Source organism: Pipistrellus hanaki (assembly GCF_964339955.1).
Source record: "Pipistrellus hanaki genome assembly, chromosome: 9".
Lineage (NCBI taxonomy): Eukaryota > Metazoa > Chordata > Mammalia > Chiroptera > Vespertilionidae > Pipistrellus > Pipistrellus hanaki.
In genome coordinates, this window is record NC_140511.1 from 68591429 (window position 1) to 68617987 (window position 26559).

Consider the following 26559-nt stretch of genomic DNA (forward strand, 5'->3'; position numbering starts at 1 on the left):
ATATGTTATGGCTAAAGCCCAAACTGTGGCTAATCTTAATATTAGAGCCAGATAAATCTGTTTCGAATCCATAACATCTAACATTTGCCAGAGTAGATTTGTTCATCAACTGGGCTTAAAGAGGTATAATTCACACATGTGCAGTATTACTAAATGCTGAAACTTAATGATTTAAATATACCAGCAACCACTGCAAAGCAGTTGTTACAGCAGCATTTAACATTAGCCAGAACCGCCCTGGCTAATGTTACATTTATACCAAGAGAATGAGGGAAAGTTTGGCATCCCCTAGGGGTGGGGTTACAACTCCCTCAACTTTCACAGTATGGTACTTGCTAGAGCAACTCAGTGCATGGCTATTTGAGGCCCATTTTTCCCTGAGAAAACCTCCGGTAGACTGATTGGACCTAATAAAGGAAAAAGCAAAACCTTTGGAGGTTTGGAAGATGTCTTCTCTTACAATGTTTAGGTTGGGATCTTGCTCTGCTTGGTACACGTGGCACCACATATTCCTCCTGGCTGTGTCTTCCCAGACTTGGGTGTAGACTGGAGTTAGGAGAAGATGAAGTTTAAATACACTAAAGAAGAAAGTTACTCCTTAGACCACCCATAATCAATGCATTAGACATAGTTGAAAAAGGAATAAAAATTATTTTAATCACATTAAAAAACCAAATCAAACAGGAATAGTTATGGAGCTTATAAGCTCCCTGCTTGGCAGCCGATGATGCTCTTCTGTGCGAGAGTCCAGTGCCCCAGGTCCAGGCACACAGGATGGGGCAAGAGTAGGTCTGCAGTTGTGAATACGTGAAAGAGTTTATTCCTGTATCTTATTAATTATTGTATTATTTTCCATGAGAACTGTAAACCGACTTTTGCCCACCCTGAGCTGGACTTGAACCTGGGGTGCCACCAAGGCTTCCGTTCGGCATCTTCAAAGAAAAGCCACAGAGACCACGGAAACACCAGAACAGGGGGTGCCCTCAATGCTCAGGCGTCCTCCTGAGCTGCCCGTTCTTGAGAAAGTAGGTCAGTATGGCAATCTTCACTCCGACGTTCCCCTGCTGGCAGGAGTGCTGGGGGCATGTTCTCTCCCTTGGTCCAAACTTATGTTCAGGCCCCGTCTGTGGCGGGTTTATAAGCTGCCGATGTTGGGGAAGCTCTTCAGCTTCTCAGGAAAGTCGTCTTTGTACAGGACAGGGTCGGCTCGGTGCTCCACCACCTTGAGAGGCATCGTCCCAAAGACAGAAGCAAATTTGTTGATGCACTCAGACCTGTGGGATTCAGGGAGCAGGAGGGCAGGTGAGCAGATGAGAGGGACAGGGGTGGGGGGAAAAGAGAAAATGTTCAAGAGGTTGAGAGATGATAGCAAAATACATAATATTCAGTATCAACAGAAAAATCCAAGGAGGCCCAGCCTGCTCCCAGGTTCAAAAAGGTTGGAGGGGTGTGAACACAGAGTGATGTGGCGGAGCTCTGACTATGAGCTCAGTGGGAGAAAGTGAACAGGGAGTGCTGTCTGGAGGGCCTGCAGAGGTCAGAATATCTCTTCCCCTCCCCCTAAATTCCAGTCATTCTTCCAGATCAGCACAAGCAGGCCTCAAACCAAGGTGGATTAGCTGCCAACAATCTTAACCCCGTCTCTGCCAGCTAAAGAGAAGGTAACCAACAGAGAGGAAAAAGCCACTCAGATCTGAGCTCACTGAAGCTTAACAGGCAGAGAGGAGTCCCCTACCACAGAGCAACGGAAGGCAAAAGAAGTTAATGGGGATGGTGAACCTCAAGTTCAAACAATAAACACTTTACCCATTCAACCAACATTGGCTAAAGGCTCTAAGTGGGAATTACCGGTCACCTTCCAAAAGCTGAAGTTCAGCTTCCAGGATGGGAGCCATAGCCATGTGAGAACCAGCAGCCCACAGACCACTGGGAGACAGGACAGCCCAGCCTTGGAGCAGGGGAGAGTCCGTTTCCTCATCACCCCAACCCCCAGCCTGGCGAGCAGCCCCCTAGGAGGTGAGCGGGTCAGGCAGGCTGGCGGGAAAGGGTTCTGGCCCATCAGGCCAACTGAGTGTGACAGCTGGCAATGAGGACACTTCAGCCTGAGACCAGGGGGAATAACAAGCCTGTAAAAACTGCTTTTGAAGTTGAGGGGAGCTCCAAGATGGATTTCAGAAAGGTCAACATACTCTCTCTTCAGTTAGGCCCATGGCACCCGAGAGCTACAACAAGAACAAACTAATCAGAGGCAGAACCATTACAAGGGGCTAAATTTCAAGACACAGACCAGGAGTCTCTTCTGTCCTCAGAGGTACTGTCAGATTTATTTCAAAGTATTTTAATCCATAAGTTTTTATTGGAGCCCTCTGAGCTTTAGGAAGAAATCAATTTAATAAAGAAGCCGGTCATTATCAATTCTTTTCACTTGGTCATTATGTTTCTAGAAAAATGTGTTACTACTACATTTGAGCTCTTCTAACTAATAACATCACTGTGTCTACCAGCACCACAAATCAACATTGGGAAGGCTGGGACACAGAGAAGCTCAGTAACATGTACAAACGTCAAGTAACTAGTAAGAGGCAGGGCCAAACCCAGGCATTCTGGCTCCTAAGGCTAAAGTCTCAATGATGAGATGACACAAATTTATTTATTAACACAATTCTAGGGCCCAAGGGGGAGGAGCTGGAAATGAGTAGCTGTTGAGCAGTTATTACATGCCATGTCATTTACACCCATGATCTTCCTGCTTCCTTAAAGCAGCTCCCTCTATGCACCTCAGGGCAGGGTTATCATAACGTGGTGATGCAGGTGAGACATCAGGACACAGTGCTTAAATAACGTGGCCACGGACCAAGAGCTGGAGTGGTGGGCGGTTTCAAACCAGGCTTCCCTTCTGCTGGCAGTCTTCTGAAACTCAGGAGGCAGTCACAGATTCCAAATGGAGAAGTAATTGGGCAAAAAGACTGGGCATTTTCAACAAAATGGTATGAAGCGAGCATTGGACAACAGCTTCCCTCTCCGATAATGGGGTCAAGGCAGTGAAAAGTCAAATCTCTGCGAAGCCTTACTTTGGACAGTTCTGCCTGTAATTATGTAGCGACTCTGCAGTTTCAGTTATTACGCCTGTAGACTCTGGCTAGCAAAGCCAGCGGTGCCAGGATAGGTACCAGCGAGCATGTACTAAGAAAGAATCATGGCTCGGGCAGAGAAGAGAGGCCCCACAGCCCCCTGGGGAACGCTGAGGACAATGTCTCCTCTGTAACTAGACCTGCCAACAGGGCCGGGCCACCGGCAAGAGGCCACAGGCTCCGTCCAGCCTGACTTGCTGACAGCTGCCCCTGGCTAACTCAGGCTCCGTGCGTGCTTCTCTCTCTCCACCCAGCCTGCACTGGAGAAGTGGCAGGCCGCTCTGAATGACAAAGGTCCTGAAGTCTCCCGCCAGGTACTGACAATGCTTCCCCCTCTCTTTTCAGGGAATCTGGTTTGGGGAACAGGTTGGGGTGAACGAGGAGCTTGGCTTACTGCAGGTTGCCCCCGAGTTGTTCTGTCAGTCCAGCTACCCCATCAGTAACTGTCCCCCTGGGTCAGTTTTCTAATTGAGTATAAACAGGCTAAGAACTGCCAATGTCTACCTCTAAAGTCTGGAAGCATTGGGGGGGAGAAGCGGGGAGGGAGGGAAGAAAGAAAGGACTAATGCTGGGGAAATTGGGAAGGAACGAAATCTACCAGGCACTGTGCTACAAGTTTTCTTGAATTATTATTTTACTTACCAGCATGTAATATGGTGTTTGGTACAAAGATGCTCAATAAATATTTGTTCAACCCATGAATGGACACTGTAATTTGATAGATATTAATACCCCATTTTAGGAGATGAAAAGATTGATGTTCAGATAAGGTAAGTCGTTTTCCTTAAATCAGACAGCTAACAAGCGACAAACTCATAATCTGAACAAAGACTGGCCTGAATCAAAATATTATGTTCTTTTCCTAAAATCAACACTGTCTGTCTGCCATACTGCCTTGACCTCTTTGAAGCTATTGGCCAACATGAGCAGCTTAAAGAAGTAACAGCAGATCCTGGAAGAAATGGATGCTGGGTAGTGCAACTGAGATTTCTGATTCTAGAACCCAAAAATAGAAGAAGCTTATTGAACCACAAAATCCAACACAAGGTTCATAACTTTTGAAGTGGTTCACTCCTTTCACTACTTTGTGCAAAATGTGATTCTGCAAAGGGGACGATTACAAAAAAGAAAACACCAATGAACACTCTACAGTCCACCTCTTGGTTTACACAACTGGCTTAAATCATGTCTTCTCTCATTATCTAAGGACCTTATTTAATAATTCAGTGATCCAGTCTTTAATCCAAATAGTTTTACTCCCAGTTTCTAACTAATTTCAAGATTGATTCCCTATTGAATTTCTCAAAAGGGTAATCTAGATTCCCTAACTCTACTCCTCACCTCAGGGGCATAGCCTGTGCCTTGGGGCACCACCACTCTATGGCATTATTTTTTTCAAAGTCACCGATGACCATTCATTTCAAAGGCCTTTTCCTAGTCTGCATGGTCCCTGCTCCTCTCCTGCTTCTGAGCACTGCAGATCCCGCTCTCTCCTGGCCTCTCCAGTGGTCACTTCTCTGTTTTCAGTTATTCTTTCTTTCTCCGAAATGTTAGAATTTCTCAACATTCTGCCCTTGGCCCTTCTTCAGTCAATTGCCATCTCTGGGCAGATGCCCTTAATCTTCTAGAGTTCTAGCTCCACATTCCCAACTGCCTGCCTGCCCCATATCTACACCTGCACACAGAGAGGACAAAAGCCTCCAAATCACACACCTTACTGCTCTCCAACTTCAGCATGATTAAGATCTCTTCCTGTCCTCATGATTATACAGTTAATGGTACGAGTATTCACCCCATCCTCTCTGCGAATTAGTGTCTCCTCCTAACTATATTATTTACACTGTTAAGGTACTACCACTCTTCCGGACTGGAAATCTAGAAGTTATCTTTCTCAACTCCTTCTCCATAACTTTCTCACACCTATCCAGCTAGAAATAAGTTCTAGTATATCTTTCTTTGGGGGGTGGGAGGAAGGAGAAGGGGAGATCGCTTGCAATTTAATTCCTTCTTTCCTTTCCACACTCAATTTAGTTCAAGCTTTCTGACTGTTCTTTCTTCAATCTCTTTATTTCATTCCATCCTATGCACTATTTCCAAATTAATCTTAAAACAATACTTAGATCAAGCTACTACCCTGTTGCATGTAAAGAACAGACTGGGAATATACAATAGAAGAAAAAAAATAAAGCTACCCCCCTGTTCAAAAATCTTCTATGGCTTACCAGAGCCTGAAGAAAAATGCCCAGGGATTCAAGGCAGTTTGGAACTAACAGGCCAGAACTCGATGCTCTAGCCAAAGTGAACTTCTTCCCCCTAGGTTAACTCATAATTTTATTTCTCCTACAATTTGATTCGGGATCCAAATGAGTTCCATATGTTGCAATTGCCTGATTTAGTCTGTAGGTTACCCCTCCTCTTATTTTCCTCCAGCTATTCATTTGTTGAAGAAACCGAGTTGTTCACCCCATCCCCACATGTGGACTTCGCTGACTGCATCCCATGGTGTCCTTTGATATGTTCATCTGTCCCTTGTATGTCTTGTCTACCAGTAGCTAAATTTAGAGTCTTCATCAGGTTTGATTTGGGGATAAGAATACTTCAAAGGTGAACATTTATCAGGAGGCACAAAATGTGTAATTGTCATGTCTCTTTTTGTTGTTAGCAGCCATTGACAATCACTGCCTAGATCTAATACTTTTCCATAGTTTGTATAATAGTGATATTCTAATCCTATCTTTTTTCCCTAATTTACTGGACTTCTATAAAGACTAAAATCTCCTCATGAACTATTTGAATGCCTGTAGTACAGCTGACATTAGAATGAACTTAACTGCTGGCCAAATACACCTTGAACTTGCTGATGGACACTTTTGATTACAGAGTTCCCCTGCCTGGGATCCTCTCTTGCCCAGCACATCATTAATTGGGATCCTAGTGGTCTTTGAAAACTCACTTCAAATGCCATCTCTTTTACAAAAATATTCCTAATAACTGACCTAGCAAGATGTCACTTCTCTTTCCTCTGATCAATTATAACTTTTAAAAAATATATATTTTATTGATTTTCTTACAGAGAGGAAGGGAGAGAGATAGAAAGCTAGAAACATCAATGAGAGAGAAACATCGACCAGCTGCCTCTTGCACACCCCCTACTGGGGATGTGCCCGCAACCAACGTACATGCCCTTGACCAGAATCGAACCTGGGACCTTTCAGTCCACAGACCGACGCTCTACCGCTGAGCCAAACTGGTTTCGGCTATAACTTTTTTTTAAAATCTCAGCTGAGGATATTTTTTCCATTGATTTTTGGAGAGAGTGGAAGGGAAGGAGGGTTGGAGAGAGAGAGAGTGAGAGAAAAGCATCGATTTAAAACAGACACATCGTTTGCCTCCTGCACACATCCCAACTGGGGATTGAACCTGCAACCTTCTGTGGGCCAATACTCTAACAACTGAACATACAGGCCAGGGCTCAATTATAACATTTTGAGCTTCCCTTATGTTACTTATTACATATAGTTTTGGATTAACTTTGATGTGTGTGTGTGTGTGTGTGTGTGTGTGTGTGTGTGTGTGTGTGCATGCATTTGTTTTTAATTGGAAAGTCCGATATAATTTGATTCAAGCCTAACAATATCTGGGAAGTTGCATTTTCTATTTTCAAAAGCTTTTTTCTTTTCTTTTTATTTTATTTTTATTGATTTTCTATAGAGAGGGATAGAGAGTTAGAAACATCCATGAGAGAGTCATCAATCAGCTGCCTCTTGCACACCTCCTACTGGGGATGTGCCCGCAACCAAGGTACATGCCCTTGACCGGAATTGAACCCGGTACCTTTCAGACCGCAGGCCGACGCTCTATCCATTGAGCCAAACCAGTTTCGGCCAAAAGCTTTTTTCTGATTGGAAGCCTCCACATACATCTCCCTTATTTACTTTCTTCAGTGTATAGTAATAAGTACATCCAACTTAAATCTCTCTCACTGCATTTTAGGTTGCTTTACATTCGTAATGATCAATAATTTCTCATTACATTTTAAGTTGCTTTGCATTTGCAATGATCTCAGTGGTGCTAGAGGCAAGATGTTTAACCTTAGCACATGTTTCAAGGCCATTATCAGATCAACTTTTCTCCCTACAATTCATTTCTTGGACCATATAACCCCACCACTTTAACTTGACCCAATCAACAACCAATTGCTTAATGCTGTAAGTTCTCCCAGACATAGAGGATAGTGGTAGGTTTAAAGGAACAATTTCATATACTCCAAATAGAACTATAATTTGGGTCTCTCTTCCAAATGAGCTATGACAGTTAATGTCACTGCCTTTGACAGTGTAATATTTATACCAGTGATAGATGTTTCCAAAATCACAATAACGAATTAACTGTTGATAAAAGTCCTATCATTTGGGTAAGATATTTATATATGAAAGAGATTATTTAGAGAGTAAGAGTAAGGAGTAAAGAATTATATAAAAGAATCCAGTCCAACTGAAAAGAAACATTGGTCTGTACAGAAAAATCCTCCAGGCTTGAAGGATGCTAATATGGCTGACAGATTTCAGAAATGAATGCTGCAAGCAGAAGCATGAGACCTGTGGAAACTTGAACTAGATATCTCATTCTACTACTGTAGCTTCTCCGAGTGAATTTTGGTCCCTTGACAACAGTGCTACTGGATGCCAGAGCCTGCTGTCTTACATAAGGAGCTGCCTTTTGGAAGAACTGGATTTGATTCAAGAGATTTGAAGATTGAGTACCTTTGGGTGACAAGTGAGAACTACTAGGTTTACTGTAAGATTATAATGGTCTCCACTCCTTTTAGATGCACCTACAAGGCCTGGTGTTATACTCTGCACAAAGGTGTGCTTGTTGAGGAGCTGACTGCATCGAACTACAGTGGTATTTCATAGCTGCCCTCTCCCTCTCTCTGTAATGTAGAGCTATGCTTTCAGTTCTGTTCCTGGTAGGTGTTTTAGTAGTGTCAGCACAGGTAATGTGTCCCTGGTGGGTTTGGTTTAATTCTTTCTGATCAAACTTCTACTGTAACATGGAGATATTACCCTGAGAAACAATCCAGTATTTCCTTAAAATTAACTACCTTTCACTCAAATGACTGTGGATGGTTAACTGCTTAGTCTAAACGGAGAATCTGGCTTCTGGAGCTTAAGGCCAGCAATATTTTTAAGACCCTTCCAGCCATTACAAATTGAGTAAGTAGCATTCCAAATTAATTCTTTGGGTGACCTGGGCTTGAACTAACCCAACTCCCACAGTGCAGAAGGAGGTGACTATGGCTACCAGCTGCTGTCCTTACATTTCCAAAAAAGTCCCATAAACAGGCCCAAGGCAGGAAATGGGGATCAGAAGCCAGGGCAGACTTTTGGTAAGCGGCTCACTCACCTCTCCACCATGTGCGTCTGGTCCAGAGAAAGCCCATCAATGGCTGTGCACTCTGGACACTTGAATTTCTTCCGCGGTGTTACCTACCGGAGGAACACAAAAACACCTGGCTGTCAGCGCCCAGGACAATAAAACCATGCTTGTGACACCACTCTGCATGCTTCTGTTCTGTAAGTGGAGATGCCTGTTCCCTCCATACACACATGCACACACCTCACCATTTCTCCATTCAATTCTGTCTGGCTCGGCCAACGGCAAACTCACAAGGGCCCAATAAAAAAGGCTTGGAGGGCTTTTGCCTTCTGTAGCTGGAAAGAAGTGGTGATGACAAGCTCCTTAATTCCTGTTTAATGACTGTTTTCTCACTGCCAAGGTCCTTGTATAAACACCATTTGTTCTTGCAGCCATAAGGGCGATGAAATACAGCTTCCCATAACTTTCACCGTAACCTTAGTTCCAACAGGCGCTCTTTCTCCTTTTTCCAGCTCATGGCAAATCCTATGAGCCGCATAAGGCTCTTGAAGATGCCAGGTTATTTTGCAATTCCCTTGAATCAGAAAAAAAACAATCCAATGGTCCCTCAGCCTCTGAATCCTTTTCTCTGATTCTGCCTTATCCTCCCAAACCTTAAACTTCCAGTGCTCTTCTAGCACACTCAGGGGAAGCTGCTAGCCTAACCTAGTGAAGATAAGTAAACAGCAGAGGGACTGAGGGGGGAATTAGAGGACTAACTAGGCCAGGGTCAGAAGCATAGGAATTACTGCCCAGAGTAAGCGGGCACAGCCCAAACAACTTGTCAAAAAGCAGATTTGGAGATAAACTTCCTTTAAAATGTATTTCACAATTCACATTCTTTCACTTTCCTTGTAGTGAGCTGTCCATGGAGTTAGTTAGAGAGCCGGGGAGAGGATGAGGATTGCAGGGTTAGAGAGCCAGTAGTGGCTCTTCCTCTTTCTTTAGTCACCGTGGTTTAATTTGGCTTCTCTCATTAACTAACAGTATGAGGAGCCACCCGGGAATGTCACACTATATTTCCAACATAAGCTTCCAGTATTGGAAGATTCCAGGATCAGGAATCTGGTCTAGAAGTAATGCCCATTGTCACACACAGAATTCTGACCCAGAATGAAAGAAGGTTGAGATGACTCTACTTATATAAAAAAGTGTGTGCTCTCTACATAACCAGGGATCTAGTTTGAGAAAAATCTGCATTTCAAGAATAGATATCAATCCCCAGGGGATCATTAATATATTATAGGAAAGGTAATTTTTAATATCCGGTAATCAATATTTACAAACATCATTTAAGGCAACTATAGTTATAACTTACAAAGTGTACTATCTTTTCAATGTCTATTAAAAAAAAAAAAAAAAAAGATTGGCTACCTTAAGATGTAAACTGTATCTTTTACCTAACAGAGCTAGTTTTCAAACCAGCTTTGAGATTAAAATTATTTTTTTTAAAAGCATGATTTGTAGATGGACCATCACAGCCTTCACCTCTGATACTGACGTTTAAAACCAGTAACCAAAGAAATTGCATAAAAATAAGGAAATATGTTTAAATTACCAAAGCCTACCCTTCAACTTTACAATGAGACAATGTTAATCATAGAATCTTAGAAAGTGAAAAGATAGCTCCAAGTTCATCTGGTCTAGTACTTCATCTCATCTAGTTATGAGAACTTCTCAGGCTCAGGGAAAAGAGACTTGCTCAAGATCACAGAGCAAGTCAGCAGGAGAGCTGGACCAGGATGCCTCCTACCTTGATGACAGCTTTCCCCGTGACATTAGCCACCAGGAAATTCATGGCAATGTCTTCACAGTTCATATGAGCGTCCACCCAGTTCTTGATGTCCCCAGGCATTTTGTAGGTATACAGGTAATTAAAATACTACCAGGTGAAGAAACAAAAAGAAGAAACATTCAAACAGCAGTTCCCTCTGGCTGATACATGAAATGCAACTCTGTCAAGGCACGGGGACAGCTTTCTCTCAAGGCTGTAGCCACAGCAAAGGCAAAGGAAGTAACAGAATGCTGTTGGCCAAGTGACCAAAAGCTTTAATATCGTCATTCCTTTCAAAATCACCCATTGAGAGCAGAGGAGAGGTACAATGTGACGCCCTTGCCAGGAAGCAGGCCCAGGGGACTGATTAAGTGTTTTACAAATGTTGTTCAGGGACACACTATACATTCATCTTTACTAAATTCTTCCCTGGAGTCACAATGCCCAATCCTGTTTTCTCTGTTCTTTCCATAGATTGCAAAGGGAAACGGAGATAAACTGAAGTGGATTGACATTGCAAAGGTACATGCTTTTTGCAGTAAAACAAAAATGAGGCAATTCTGGAACCACCATAACCTACATACATATGAAATAGTATAGACATTCACAGCCAAAAATAAGAGTATATACAATCTACTGACACAAACCTCCCGAATTATAAACCTTATTTATTATCTGTTACTAAGAACAAAAAAACATTTCTGGACCTATAGTCCTGAAAACTATGAGGGCAGCAGTGCCAAGATAGCAATAGCAATCAGGGCCGACACGGCTGAGCTACCTAAACTGCGCCGGCTGAACAGACCTTGCCCCTGCATCAGGCCTCACGCCACTGCTGATAGTGGACAGTTATTACCATTTAATTAAACCATACACTTCCAGGGAACACTCTATTACCAAACCGAATATTCTGAAGTCCAATGCATAGCCTTTAATCACTCCCTAATTAAGAGTCAAAAACATGAAGTGATAATTCTTAGACAAGGGAAATACAAAAGGCTCATAAGTAAACAAAAGGAATTTCAATCTCACTAGTAATCAAATCAGTTAATAAAACACTGAGATCCATTTTCATGGGCATTTCATGTAAGGGTAATGATAAGAACATTCACAAAATGTTCAGTACCTATGATAGAATCTATTATAATGCTCAAAAGTATAAACAGTTATGAAAATGGATATTAATCATTAAACATTAGATATTAAGCATTATTTAAAATAGTAAAAAAGTGAGAGCCATCTAAATAAGCAATGACAGAATAATAGTTACACATAATTTATGGAATACCAATTTAATGGTATATTAGCAATTCTGTTCAGAAAAAAATTATGGAGGAATGTTAATGACATGCGAAAATGCTCACAATATAATACATGAAAAGAGCAGAATAATACAAATATTTGTAACAGTATGTGTGTATATATGCATAAGTAAGTAAATGAAAGGCAAAGTGGGAAGACATCTAAACAACAATGGTTCTAAGTGATATACAAGAGACTTTTCTTACATAATAAAATTTGTTCTGAGTTTTCCATATTTTCTATTATAAGCATTTATTATTTCACAAGTAGAAAAATAATAACTTTATTCTTTAAAAAGTATCATACAACATGGCCTTTCTAAGATCTGAATAGAACATTATTCATAAACTCAGCAAAAATTAAGTTGGGCCAAATAAAAAGAGTATCATACTCTGTCAACTCAGACCCACCTGCCCCTAGCTTGCCCCACACCTTACCTTGTGATAAAAAGCTGCTCCCGTAAGCACCATGGACACCTCATTGGTCCACTCGGACTCATACTTCCACTTACTCATCTCATGGTCCCAGAGATGCAGACGACCTGGGTAACCCACCAACCGGTCAGGAAACTCCCGCCAGACCTAAGGATAGAAGCACATCAACAGTCCATTCTCAGTTCTCACACAACCAAGCTCAGAGAGTGAGTGTGAAGTTATCCAAACAGGTATCAATCAACCAACAGACTCCGAAGGTTCACGTTTTCACAAACTAAGGTCAGAATGCACTTCTGAAGATGTTTATTTGAACAGGTGCTCGCTCTTCTGACAGTATTCAAAGAGAGATGTTGATTCTGATTTCTTCCAACACTTCCTGTGCTTGCTTAGAAATTTCAAATAATGTAGAGAAATAACTTACTGAATTGAGTCAAGGTAGGTAATCTCTTAACATATGATTAATGAAATAGGTTCTGTCCTTAAAGAACATACAAATGAAGACTAAATGGAACCCTGTAACTAACTCACCTGTTCTGATTTATATTAAATTTTGGCAATTGTGAAAACTTGTAAAGTCTCTGTTTCTAAAAAAAAATTAAATTAAAACCAAAAACGATTTCTCCGGCACACAGCCAGCCATTCTTATAATCTTTTGGAAGCCGTAATTTAAGTATAGACAAATAATCTGTGACATATTGAAAACAAGCAAAAAAAAATTAGGTACAGTTTTGTTAAAAAGAATTTGGTAATTTGGGATAAGGTACTTCCAGTACCTCTCCCCATGTATTTCTGAGTAATTTAGTTTAACCATTAATGAGTATTGACAATTTGCCCGCTGTTCACGGGGCGCTGCTTTTCAGCATCAGGATTCGTTACCTTTTACTAAACCTCTAGACAGCAGAGTTCATTAGGACCCAGCCCTGATCTTCCTTAAACTCTCTAAGTAATCTCATCTAGCTTCAAACACTTTAAAAAAGACCTATAATCTAGTGTCTTATAAATTTGTTTGACCCTGAAAGTTCCTGAGATAACCAACTGTTTAATATCTTCAGCTGAATAAACAATAGACATCTCAAACTTAACATGTCCAAAGCATAGCTCTTGATTCCATATCTTCAGATAAGCCATTCTCTAAATTGTCTCCATCTAAATAAACCATCTACCCAACTGTCCAAGCCCAACAGCTAGAAGCCAGCCTTTATTCCTTTCTTTTCTTTCTCCACTTTTCCCATACCCAACCCATTACAAGTCCTCTGGTTCTACTGACCACCTGTTACCAGCTGTACTACCTCTCTCTACTTCAAACCACCCTCATCTCTCACCTAGACTGTCACAGGCTTCTTCTTTATCTCCTTGCTTCCACTCTTGCTCTTCCAAATTATTAACGAGCATTCCTAAAAAGACCATTCCTAAAACACTATTAGGGTATGCTATACAGGATAATTCAACCAATGGGCTCTATCCCATAATTTTAAAATTTATATTATTTTCATTATATTTTTACCCACATACAGGGGCGGGCAAAAATAGGTTTACAGTTGTTCATATGGAAAATACAATAATAAATAACCCTACCTAATAAAAGAGTAATATGCAAATTAACCATCACTCCGCTCCACAAGCCACACCCACAAGCCAATCAGAGCACATATGCAAATAATCCCAACCAATGGCTGCAGCCACAGAGGCTTGGGTTTCTCTGGCAACAAATGAAGCCAAGCTTTCCGCCTGCCCTAGCAGGCCTAAGCCTCCACTCCAGGCTACAAAGTTTCAATTGTAGAAGGTAAATAAATTCCAGTCACCAGGGCCTCCATTTGGGTCACTGGGGGGTGTGGCCAGCCTGCAAACCACCACAGGCCCCTCACTCAGGCTTCCCATTGCCCCAAGGGAATCCCCACCCTGATCCAGGACACCCTTCATGGCAAACCATCTGAGCCCCACCCATGCACCTATAGAGGCCTGGTGCATGGGTAATAAAAGAGTAATATACAGATTGACCATCACTCCAACACACAAGATGGCTGCCCCCATGTGGTCAAAGATCCTGCCCCCATGTGGACACAAGATGGCCACCACAAGATGACCAGCAGGGGAGGGCAGTTGGGAGGCACCAGGCCTGCAAGAGAGAGCAGTTGAAGGAGATCAACCCTGCAAACAGGCTGGCAGGGGAGCAATTAGACATCAATCAGGCTGTCATGGCAGTGGTTAGGGGGTGATCAGGCTGGCAGGCAGAAGCAGTTAAGGGCAATCAGGAAGGCAGGCAGGCGAGCAGTTGGGAGTCAGCAGTCCTGGATTATGAGAGGGATGTCCAACTGCCCGTTTAGGTCCGATCCAGATTGGGCCTAAATGGGCAGTTGGACATCCCTCAAGGAGTCCCAGATTGGAGAGAGTGCAGGCTGGGCTGAGGGACAGCCTCCGCCCCTGTGCACAAATTTCATGCACCGGGCCTCTAGTAATACAATAATAAACTGTTTTGCATACTCACAACTGTAAACCTAGTTTTGCCCCACCCTGTATATATGTCCCTTGGTCATACTGCTATAGCAACTGGAGGCTTCCCCAACCCCCAAGTGCCCCCGAGCCCAGGGAGGATGCTCCTTGCTTTCCCAAGGACAGAGCCAGTGAGCTAGCACTTCTCTTTTCTGATTTGCTAGGACTGTTGTAACACAGTAACACAAACCAGTGGCTGAAAATAACAGGAACCTACAAGTCCAAGATCAAGGTGTTGGCAAGGCCATGCTCCCTCTGAAACCAGTGTGGGAAGGATCCTTCCCTGACTCCTCTGAGTTCTGATGGCTGGTTGTCAGTCTTTGGCATCCCTTGGTTTGTACATGCATCCCGCCAAACCTGTCTTCACATGTCCTTCTTCCCTCCATGTCTCTGTGGCCAATTCTCCTTTTATAAGGATACCAGTCAAATGAATTAGGGCCCACCCAATGACTCATTTTAACTGGATTACCTCTGAAAAGACCCTATCCTATATAATGAAAGGCTAATATGCAAATCGATCAAATGGCAGAACAACCGGTCGCTATGACATGCACTGACCACCAGGGGGCAGATGCTCAATGCAGGAGCTGCTCCTGGTTGGTCAGTGTGCTCCCACAGGGGGAGCACTGCTCTGTCAGAAGCCGGGCTCAAGGCTGGCGAGCACAGCAGTGATGGTACAAGCCTCTCCCACTTCTGCAGCAGCACTAAGGACCCATCAGGGGTCCCAGACTGCAAGAGGGTGCAGGCCTGGCTGAAGGAAACACCCCTGGCTCACAGTGCATGAATGTCATGCACCGGGCCTCTAGTTTCCAAATAAGATTACTAAGAGTTAGAATTTCAACATATCTTTTTTTTTTTTTTTTTTTTTTTTGAGGGACACACTTCAACCCATAACATCCACTGAAAATCTTTAAATGTTTCACCCCAACACAAAACAAAAAATGGCTTTCTGTTGACTAAGAACATCCAAACTCTCCAGCCTGTTCTAAAGGGTCTACCACTCTTCAACCTCTTCTCTCACCACCTCTCAGACTGCAGCGTGGCTTTCTGTTCCTTACCCACAACTGGACCTTGTGCTTGCTATTCCTTCTGACTGCAATGTTCTCTCAGCTCTTCAAAAGGCTGACTTCCTGCTCACCATCAGGTTTCTGCTTAGGTACCTCCTCTGAAAGGCCTTTTCACACCTTCCTAAGGAAAACACTGCCCCCCAACCAGCCAGTCTTCATCACATCACCCCAACATCAGGATTCCTTGCTTTTCTTCACCAAACTATTATTTTTCAAAATTGTTCTGATTATTTACTGTTTCTTATTTATTATCTATTTTCCTCCCACAGAATTTAAAGTCTGTGAGGACAGAGAATTTGTCTTATTCACTGCGGCGTCTGAAGCACAAAGAAAAGGGCCGGCACACGCCAGCATTCCATGCACACGTGTTGAATGCATGAACGGGCAGAATCTCAGCAGGCAATTGCTGAGAATGAAAGAACGGAACCAGAGAGCCTGTCTCTGTTCTTCACAGCCAGAGCCATTATATTCCTTAATTCAGAAAGGATGTCTGCAACAGTATTGATCAACCGGCACCATTAATAATAATGTGATATCCTTTGTGTGTGAAGATCACAGTAATAATTCACCATCACTAAAGCACATGGTTCGAATTGTTTTTCCAGAAGCGGGTAAAGGGATATTTGCTGAGTCATTACACTCTCCTGCCCGGTCCTCCTTGTGATCATCTACTACATGCTTTTTATGTGAGGTCTGCCCTGGGTCTTGAGCGTGGTCTGGAGCTGTGAAAAGAACTTTCCTTTGTGTGAAACCAGCTCACCTAACAGGCACTCAAACCCACAACCTTGGCCTCGTTAACACCATGTTGTAACCAACAGAGTTAACTGGCCACAGGCATCATCCTAATAGCTGCAGACAAACGAATCCATGTCAAACATTTCCTCAGCTGTGTAATGCTGCTGCTGCTACTCTGGGGTTTGTTTTTCAGCAGATTAAAATAATATGATACTATTACAGTTTTATAGAGCCCAGAGCAACAACATAGTACATGAGCCGTAACTTCGGGTTGGTTTGTGGGCCTGGGCAGGCTCCATCAAAATGCACGGCCAGTTTCCTCTTCCCAGCACCCAGCACCTGTCTATGCAAGTCACACCAGCCCAATGCTCACTGATTCACTTCAATAGAATCAGAGAGATTTCTGAGGGCTCCAAGCACAAGCAAGTAAACACCAGGATGGACAAAGTGGAGGAAAAGGTGGGGAGAAATGGGGGGGGGGGTACCCCTTCAGTGGGAACCTCTGCTGGATGGAAGTTGCGCCCCCATTTACTCTGAGTCAGCACAGCTCTGTAATCCATGCAAAGGAAGTTGAAATCACTTTCCCAAGAGGTTCTTCTTTTCAAGCCCCCGTTTCCAGCAATAACAGTAACACTGGCTCCGTTTTAGGGTTGAACGCTGTTAAGATTTCAGTCCTCTTCCTGTAGCTGAAGTCACTTATCAGCACTTTCTCCAGAGGGACTTAATTGGTGACACTGGGTTGCAGAGCGCTAAACTGTGCGGCTCTCAAAGCATGCGAGGTGTCCCCGGTTTCAGATTCCTTTGGAGCCTGTAGTGAGCGCGGCTCCTCACGCGGGGCCTCTCTGCCCTTGACTTATTCCAGGCAGCTGGATACAATCAAGATACCATCCTTGTCACTTCATCTATAACTCTGCAGCTGACTGCAGGATCAAAACGGAGCGGAGCAGAAGGGGCTGGGCCCTCTCTAATCGAGCCCCAGTGTAGCACAGAGTCGATTATGTACATAGTAAAGCATTTTCCCAGCCAGAAGGGTGAGAACTCCAACTCTACCCCCCTCTCCTCTGGGCTACGCACCTCCTACTCTAATTCAACTTTTTTCTTCTTACCTCAGGAGACTGCTCTGGGGTCAGCCTTTGACATGACTAGCAAATGCCTTTATATATTGTACAGTGCAGGCATTTCAGACTTCACACTCTACCCCTGTGGGTCTAGTAACAGTGCTTCCACAGCTCTCTCAAGTCACAAAGCCATGGCTCTACTGTAGTGCTCCACATACTGTGTCCTCCTCTATGTTTAATCGCACACATCTTTGAAGACAAAAGCCAATGTCTCTTACAATAAATTCCATGGCCTGGTTAGGGGCTCAGCAATAATTTGAACAGTCCTTACATTAGGGGCCAGAGATTATAATAACATAATACCATCCTCCGACTGTTTCCTTCCAATCTAATTTTTATACATTTGGTCCTAACCACCTCTTTCCAGGATTATGAAAACTTCCTCTTCTGGACTCCCAGCTGTGATCACGTGACTGCTTTCAGAGTTACCGATTTTGTTTTTTAATTTTTAAGCTTCTGAGGACCTTGTGGCTTTCCATCACTAGAGGATCAAACTAAGCTCTACCTTTGTTTAAAGGGCACAGGGGCAGCCTAGATCACTTCCTACAGAAAAGACAGTGGGGGACATGGTTAAAACAGATCCAGAACTGGCTCCGCCACAGTCATGCAAGTGACCTATTCAAGTTGTTTCTTTCATTTTACCATCTGCCAAATGAGGGGCTGGATTAGGTGACCTCTAATGTCCTTTTAGAGCTAAAATCATTTATCTTCTCCTTTACTAAGCTATTCCCAAGGGAACTAACCCATTAATTGCAATCGGTTGCAAGTTATAGGTTTCTAAATAGCATGGCCTGCATTATTTAGCTTTGTTTAAAATGCCATACACATATGGGTACCTAATAAATGTTCCTAAAAAAGAGGATAATGCACTGTATTCTAAGCTAGCTTAGAGAATGCATTTTAAACTCAGGGTGTGAGCTAACCACAGTCACATTCAGGAAACTGACTGGGGGGAGAAGGGGAAGGTACAGCCACAGGTGGTGCCCATGTGGGAGATTCAATTAGGAAATCATGGGTCAGCTCCAGGAGAAAAGTAACTCTCTGAAGTGGCTGCTTCAGTTACCACACTTTCAAAGGCACAGCTCCACGGGGATATTGCTACTGGGTGAGAAGATGCCACATGTGTTAGGATTCAAGAGCCAAGAGAGGGACTGAGAAGTGGTGAGGTAAGTATGGATCCAAGGTGCACCAAACAGGGCCAGGGTTTCATTTCTCTCCTTGCACATGCCCCTGAGTGTTGGCAATCCCTGGCCATCAAAGCGGAACAGAGCTCTATGAGCCAGGCCAGCCCTGTGGTCACATGCTGGGCTCGGCCAGGGCAGAGTTGCAAGGAACCCAACTTGCAAACGTCTTTGAATTACTGGCCCTTCAGGCTTGCGCTGCATGCTCCCCAGATGGGAAAGGGGTCGCTGGCTGGATTCCAATTCCTAGCTGGTTTCCACAGAGGAGCCAGTGATCAGATTCACTCTCAGCCCTCTGGGAACAAAGCTCACCTTTTATATTTGGAATTTCCTGAAACGAGAATGGAGGACTGATTGGCTTCATTTTCAGCTCATGCTTTTCATTACACTGGTGGTTGGTAGTTTTTGTCAAGGGGGTGCCTGAGACACAATTAAATGCTAATGTTAGACATTTTAGAGGAAAGGAGCCCTAAAGTTATCACCTGGAGTTCCCTAGTGCTGACTGGTTTTGTGACAAAGACACGTGCATGCTGTGTTAGGAATTAAGATCTACCTGTTGGATCACACCAATCTACCTGAGAGACCTTTCCAACGCAAGGCAGGATGCTGTTTAAAATAAGCCAAGCAGAGCCCTGGCTGGTTTGATTCCCGGTCAAGGCACATACCTGGGTTGTGGGTGCGATCCCTGATCAGGGCGCATAGAGGAGGCAACAGATCAATGTTTGTCTCTCACATCGATGTTTCTCTCTCTCTCTTGTTTTAAAATATCTTTATTTTTATTTTTTAAAATATATTTTATTGATTTTTTACAGAGAGGAAGAGAGAGGGATAGAGAGTTAGAAACATCGATGAGAGAGAATCATTGATCAGCTGCCTCTTGCACACCCCTAACTGGGGATATGCCCGCAACGAAGGCACATGCCCTTGACTGGAATCGAACCTGGGACCTTTCAGTCTGCAGGCTGACGCTCTATCCACTGAGCCAAACCAGTTTCGGCTCGATGTTTCTCTTTCTCTTTCTTCTCCTCCTCTAAAAAACAAAACAAACAAAACAAAACAAAAACACAACCAAGTGGGAACAACATATCGCGGGAAGGCTTCTGGGATCTTGGCAGCAATCCCACTTTGCCCAGCCTGGCTGGAGGTTAGGCCTTGGTGCTGGGGGACACGATCTCCAAACGTTCCAAACTCCTGCTGCAGGAAGCCTGGGGCAGTGACGAAGGCAAAGAGGCAGTCTGGAGTTGGCCACGGCTGACAGAGGAATGTGTGCTACTAAGTCTTTCACCAGTTACCACTACCAGGAAGGCACAGCTGAAGAAGGTGGCTTTAGAAGTAACTCCTTGTGCCTCCTGTGGGTGGTAAGGAGAAGAGGCTCACTTTGATGGTCTAAGTTGCTGACCTGCCGACACTCTCTCAGGCAGAGATCCTCTCACCAGTTCCCTCACTACCCAGTGACAAAACTGAGAGCTGGAGAGGGAGTGGCTGTCCCAAGGTGACACTGCTAGTTCAAGCTAGGTCCTAACTGCCAGGCCAGTTGTCTCTTCATGACGTCATGATTTGCCACCCTTCTGATTCTAAAAAGCACCTCATCTCCCCATGCTCCATCCTCACTCATAAACAAGTCAGATGCTGTCTTACATCACACGCAGTGTCATCAGGGCAGAGATGGTAAAGTCACATGTGCATGTTGATGACCAAGTTGAAAACAGATCAGGGATGGGGGGAGGCGGAGGGAAGGAGGTGGGGAAAATGTCAAAACCCTTTGCTCTCAGCAGTACTCATCTTCTAAAAGCTGAAGGCTCTTCATGAATGTGGTTTCCATTTAGCAAAGAGAGCCACATGCTCACACCATTAAAAGAAGGAACTCCCGTCAGCTATGTAGCAAACTAGAGATTCCACATATGACATCCCAGGCCTACTGGAACCTTGTAATCTGTGAGGCTCTGGGGCAGAGAAGGAAGTACAAGCAAAAAGCAGCTGAACAAAAGATTAAACTCAGCTACTATTTTTCATGAGGCAATGAATCCCTTGAGCGATAATAAAGAAGGAAAGAGGAGACGTGAAATTGAGGGTATAGGAGGAGGAAGAGATAGGTCAGGATAGGGCCATGGATTTTCTAATTTTGTGCTCCTTAAGACCCACTAAACATGAAATCATTTTTATTTCCACAAGCTTCACTCCAATGGGGGCCATGCTAATCTAAGTCTGGTCCCAGGGGATTGCTTAATGAAGTTAAAAGAATAGTGATCATAAGCCAATGGCTATTCTCGTTAAATCCTGCACGAGTGGAAAAAGAGACGTTAGTTTTATAAATAGCCATTATCAAGTCTTCAAAATATCAAGTGGATTTTGTTTTCTTCTCAATGTAGAAAGGGAGGAAGTGGCACTGACCACAAACCCTGTAATCCTGGCTGAATTCAAAGCATAAATGTGGTTCAAAATAATTTCTTAATGAGTAAATTCATCACAGTGCCCTGTATGTGTACATAAACCCCAGAATCTCTTGGGGGAGAATCAAACAGCAGAGGGACTCTTTCGAATTATTTCTTTATATCCCATCTATTCCACCCCCCTCCCCAAATGACTTGTGGTGCCTTTAAATAAGAGGTAAAAAGTATAATAAAGTCCAAACTGTCAAAACAGATGATGTCCTCAACAGCATTAAAAAAATAAAAAAAAAAATCCACCCTGGCCAGGTGGCTCAGTTGGTTGAAGCATCATCCCATAAATCAAAACGTTGTAGGTTCAATCCTAGTCAGGGCATGTATGGGAGGCAACCAATAGATATTTCTCTCACGCTCATGGTGCACGCACTAACCCTAACCTCCGCCCCCCATCCCTGCTCTTCCCCTCTCTAAAATCAATAAAACATATCCTTGGATGAAATCTTTTTAAAAATCCAGAAATTTCCATCTATTTAAAAAATATTAATCCTAATATCAAGTTGGAGTATGGTAATACAACAGCAAGATTAAGTCATGGAGATGGAGAGATTTGAGTATCCCTATTAAATCATTTATGCATTCAACTCACAGATACTTATTGAGCTACCACTATTATTTAATTAACCATCTTATTATGAGACAGCCACACCCCCTACTAGGGATCAAGACTTCAACCCAAGACATGTGCCCTTGACCAGAATGGAACTGGGGAACCTTCCATCTGCAGGCTGACACTCTATCCACAGAGCCAAACTGGCTAAGGTACAAAATTACTCTTTGCTGTCTATCTAGCAGGCCAAGAAATGAAAGCTCAGGATTCCCTACCTAATAAAGAATAGGAGAGTATCTAACTTAGAACAGCTCCTTATAATTTTACTCATATAAACTATATGGGAGAAAATTCAATGTCCGAGAACATTAAGTTCACTCTTTAATCAATAAGTATTTACTGAGCATCTACTATGTGTCAAGCACTAGGCAAACAGTAGTAAACAAGGCAGACACACTCCTGCCTAAAGGGGAGTTTCTCAGTCTAGCCCCAGATCTATGCCATGGGTTTCATGATGGCCCTGCTTGCCAGTTAGCCCGCTCCTTCCTTCTCTCAGAGCAGAGTGTCAACATTTCATCAAGACTTCTGACCCACCCCTCAAATCTTTGGCATAACACACAGGCTGGCTGGAAACTTAGAAATATTAATTTTAAAGGTGGCCAGCTCTTGATCGAAATGAGCCAACAGACAGTGACACACACAGTGCACAATTAATGTGAATCCCAGGCACCAATTTTTGGGCATGAAGCAGTGGTGTGATCTAAGAGATATCAATATCACTCTCACCATCACCTTGCTTTCTAGACTTGCTTTCCCAATCAGGACGTTCCCAAGGTCAGGGGACTATTCTGATCTTTTAACTTTTCTTTCTCTTTATTCTTACAAATAATGCTATGACTAATGCATTAGCAATCATCAACCATGGCCTCAAACTCACAGTTTGTGAGCAGTTTACAATGGGCAATGCATAGCTCAGCTTCACGTTTGGGAACAAGAGAATTTTCCTCAGAAAGCTATTTCCTGAGTGTAGCTGGGAGAGTCCGAAGCCTGGGTGCTGCTGTGGCTTTCCCCTGGCCCTATGCCAGGCCTGCCCACACACCTCCTATAAGCATCTCTATCAAAACCAAGGCAGATAAGCAGCCCATGCAAGACAAATCCCCCTATCCCCAAGTCAGAAGCCAGATCCCGAAGCCCGAATTCCTGGAGAAAAGCCTGTAATCAACCCCAAAGAGACAATAGGCAGCTTTTGGAACAATAACCTCAGACATATGGATCCTTTCAGGGTTGGAATATCGCTGAGGTTATCTCCGTTTGATGGGGTGGGGGAGGGAAAGCGGGCGTTCTTTAAACCATCAACTGGACCAACACCTCTTTAAAGGAACCACCCCACGTTATAAGCACCAAACTATAAAGCCAGGTGGCCCTGGCGGCACCGAGGCAGGAAAGGTGCTGAGGCCCGGAGGGGGGCACACGGGGCTGGAGTGGCAAAGTCAGGAGAGCTCTCTCCTCACCAGCAATGCCGGCACAAAGTAGGCACCTACAAAACACACTGACACCAGCTCCCCGGACTTGCTCTGCATGGGAGTCTGAGGAGACACCCCTCTATGGAAGGTTGTGCCAGCAAGAAACATGCTCCCTTCACTTGGGGAGCGGGAGCCACTTGCCCCACATCTGATGCTTCGTTCATGGCTACGTAAACAAATTCGGAGCTTGTTCCTTTTAATGTGCTCAGCGGGGAAGAGAAAAGTGTCACTCCGTTGTCATTCCCAACTGGGTGCTTTTAACCGCTCAGATGTTATTTCACGGCTCAGCATACATATTCGATTTCCTTCCCTTAATATTTGTTTGACTTATTCTCCGATGGGGACTGGGTGCTTTAGAAAAGCTCTGCGAGGTCAGCCTCCCGCAGCCTCTCTCAGCACCTCCGTGGGCTCCTGGCCGCGGCCCTGGCTCTTCTTTCAGCAGTTCTCACTGCAGCAACCACACACACCAGCTATTTTCCCGCCAGCTCCCCTGGGTCTGGGGGTGTAAATCAAAGCAAGCTGGACGTAGGACAGACCAAACAGATTATTCAGTTCCCCCACAGGCTGGAAACAGGGAGCCTGAAGCAACATGAAGAGTACGCAGGGAGAGGGTCTCTGAGGAAGGACGCCTCACCTCTGCCCCAGCCTTCCAGGCTCCTCTGAGGGAAGCTGAGTATACACTACGGGCAGGGTCACTCACAAACATGAGCTATTTGGCCCATTCCCTCTTCCAAAGATGGCAATCTCTGCTAAGGGCAACTCTTCAGGTAAGTAAGAAAAGTGAAAAATGAAGTAAACACAGACAGATGTCCTTTTCGATATTTATTATTGCACTGATATTATGCCCAGGCCCAGCAAAGGTACTCAGAGAGGGACCATCACTCATGTGTCACATTCAGGCTCCAAGAGAGCTCAGAGTCATCAGCTTCTTCAGATACTTAGTGAAGAGGGTGCACCACAAACCCTAAGAAAGGTAGAGTTTTCAAAGAGTGCAACTTGGGCTCAGTGGTTCTAACTACATTGTAAAGCTTTAGTGTCAGACCCGGAAAATGCTGATTCAGAACAAGGTCAGCAAGATCTGACCCTGTGTGTGCCCCAAACGGACCCAGCTCTCAGCGCCCGCAGCTCCCCAGTGACACATGCTGGACTGGCCCCACTGGGTACTCCTGCTACAGTCCATTGGCCAGATAAGAAAATACTTGAATCCCCATCTTTCCAGTCACCCATCAGGTCAGATTCTGTGGAGGATCAAGGACCCAAGTCAGCCAAGAGGTCAAAGACGGTTTTATGTTCTCACGAGAAAAAAAGAAAGAAAAAAAAAGTGGGGCACTCCAAGCTACTTTGCTGTCTTCCCATAATTCTTTGAGAGTATGTACTTGCTATTACCTTGGGTAGTTGTGAACAAAATAATACAAATAAATTCTCAAAATTTATTAGCACCCAAGAGGTTTGACCAGCCTCTATAGCCCATGGGATACCCAGGCAGAAAAAGGAAGTAAAATGTTGGGCACTGTGTACGCCTAACAACATACAGTTGGCTCTTAGTGAAGTCCATTTACCACGTGAAGTACTGACTTTACAGCCAGTATTACCAGCCAAGAGTGTTTCACATCTCTCAGGTGAAAAATGTTCAACACTTAAGTGCTACTAATAATTTTTATGGTTGGAAATGAGGATCAAAGTATGAAAGGAAAAATAAATTCACGGGTTCATACATGCAGCCAAGTCTGCATGGCTCATTTTCTGCCACATGTTTTAAATGGTCTCTCTAAAAGGCGGGGGAGGGGAGGAGGAAAAGTTGCATTTTATTTCCCTACTCTTTAGGTATGAAATAAAAGCAGACAGACTTGGAGGGGGGGGGGGGGGGAATCAAACATTGGAGTAACACTATACACTGCTACTGTTCCCCCAGGAGTTCCTTGCAAATGAGTATCAAGAACTCAATAGATACTTTCCTGGTAAAATACATAAACAGATAAATAAATTATTCCAGGCTGAAAAGAATTTCAACATCTGGCAGCTCGCTAGAGATTGTCAAACAAGTCAGAAGCACGCAGGGCCAGAGAAGATCATTCTTAGCTCCTGATTTTGGGGCTGGAGAGGGAATGTAACATTTCCCAAAGCTCTTTGCCTTCCAAAAGGGAATATGACCCATTTAAACAGGCAATGACCCCTGTGTTTTCTTCCAATAAAATAAATAATGATACACAGCATTAGGTCTCTGATCCTAATGTCTGTGTGCTCAAGTCATAGACAGTGGAAGAAAAAAGGCCTTTCCTACATGGACTGGCCTTTCATTCTCAAAAACCTGCTGTGGTATACCTTCAATGGCTATATTAATTGAACATTTAACACTTTAAAGAAGGAATTTAACCCTGGCTGGTGTGGCTCAGTTGGTTGAGTGCTGTCCCATGCACCGAAGGGTTGTGGGTTCAATTCCAAGTCAGGCACAAACCCAGATTACGAGTTTGATCCCTGATCAGGGCTCAGGCAGATGACAACCAACCAATCGATGTCGATGTCTCTGTCTTTCTCTCATTCATTCTCTCTCTCTCTCTCTCTCTCTCTCTCTCTCTCTCTCTCTCTCTCTCCCCCCTTCCTCCCTCTATACAGTCATTGGAAAAAATCCTATATAATAAAAGGGTAATATGCAAATTGACTGAACAGCGGAACAACCGGTCACTATGACACACACTGACCACCAGGAGGCTGACCCTCAGTGCAGGAGTAGCCCTCGGTGGTCAGTGCATTCTGACAAGGGGAGCACTGCTCAGCCTAAAGCTGGGTTCACGGCTAACAAGCACAGCAGCAGTGGCAGGAGCCTCTCCTGCCTCCATGGCAGTGGGGAGCAGGCCTAAGCCATCAGTCAGACATCCCCTGAGGGCTCCCAGACTGCAAGAGGGTGCAGCCCGGGCTGAGGGACGACCCCCTACCCTTAAATGCACAAATTTTGTGCACTGGGCCTCTAGTATTATATAATATCCTCTGGTAAGGATTAAAAGAAGGGATTTAACTTCTTTGAACCCCCGTTTCCTCAGCAATGAAGTGGCAGGATATCTCTAGTTCCCTTTATGTTCTGCCTTTTGGATGCTTAACAGGCATGCTAAGATTCTGATCCTTTTGGCCAGATCAGCAGGGAGGCCTGAGGGCGGGCCCCGTCTAGTGCAGAGCCTGTCTATGTGCTGTAATGCACAGCATTAACATCACCTGTTTGTTTATGTTTTGACAATGGCTGGGAAAGCACTGTTGTGGTTCTAAGAACTTCTTCCTGGAAAGGATTCTAGGGCTCACTATCATTTCCAGACTAACAGTCCAGGTAGCCCTTCCCCCATCATTCCTCTTACATCTCTTACCTTTTACAGTAGGGGCAGCCAGTGCTAGTTATTAGTTAC

The 26559-nt window shown here is 44.0% G+C and overlaps 1 protein-coding gene across 1 annotated transcript in view; it reads right to left on the minus strand.

Moving 5' to 3' along the window:
• Window positions 1-631: 631 nt before the first annotated feature.
• Window positions 632-26559, minus strand: part of EXT2 (exostosin glycosyltransferase 2) — a 108669-nt gene continuing 82741 nt past the window's right edge. Inside the window, exons 11-14 of the mRNA XM_084894494.1 lie at window positions 12063-12206; window positions 10303-10431; window positions 8538-8620; window positions 632-1274 (exon numbers count right to left, since the gene is read on the minus strand). Of these exons, the coding sequence (XP_084750620.1) occupies window positions 1136-1274; window positions 8538-8620; window positions 10303-10431; window positions 12063-12206 (495 nt within the window). The 3' untranslated portion in view covers window positions 632-1135. The remainder of the gene's footprint in view (window positions 1275-8537; window positions 8621-10302; window positions 10432-12062; window positions 12207-26559) is intronic.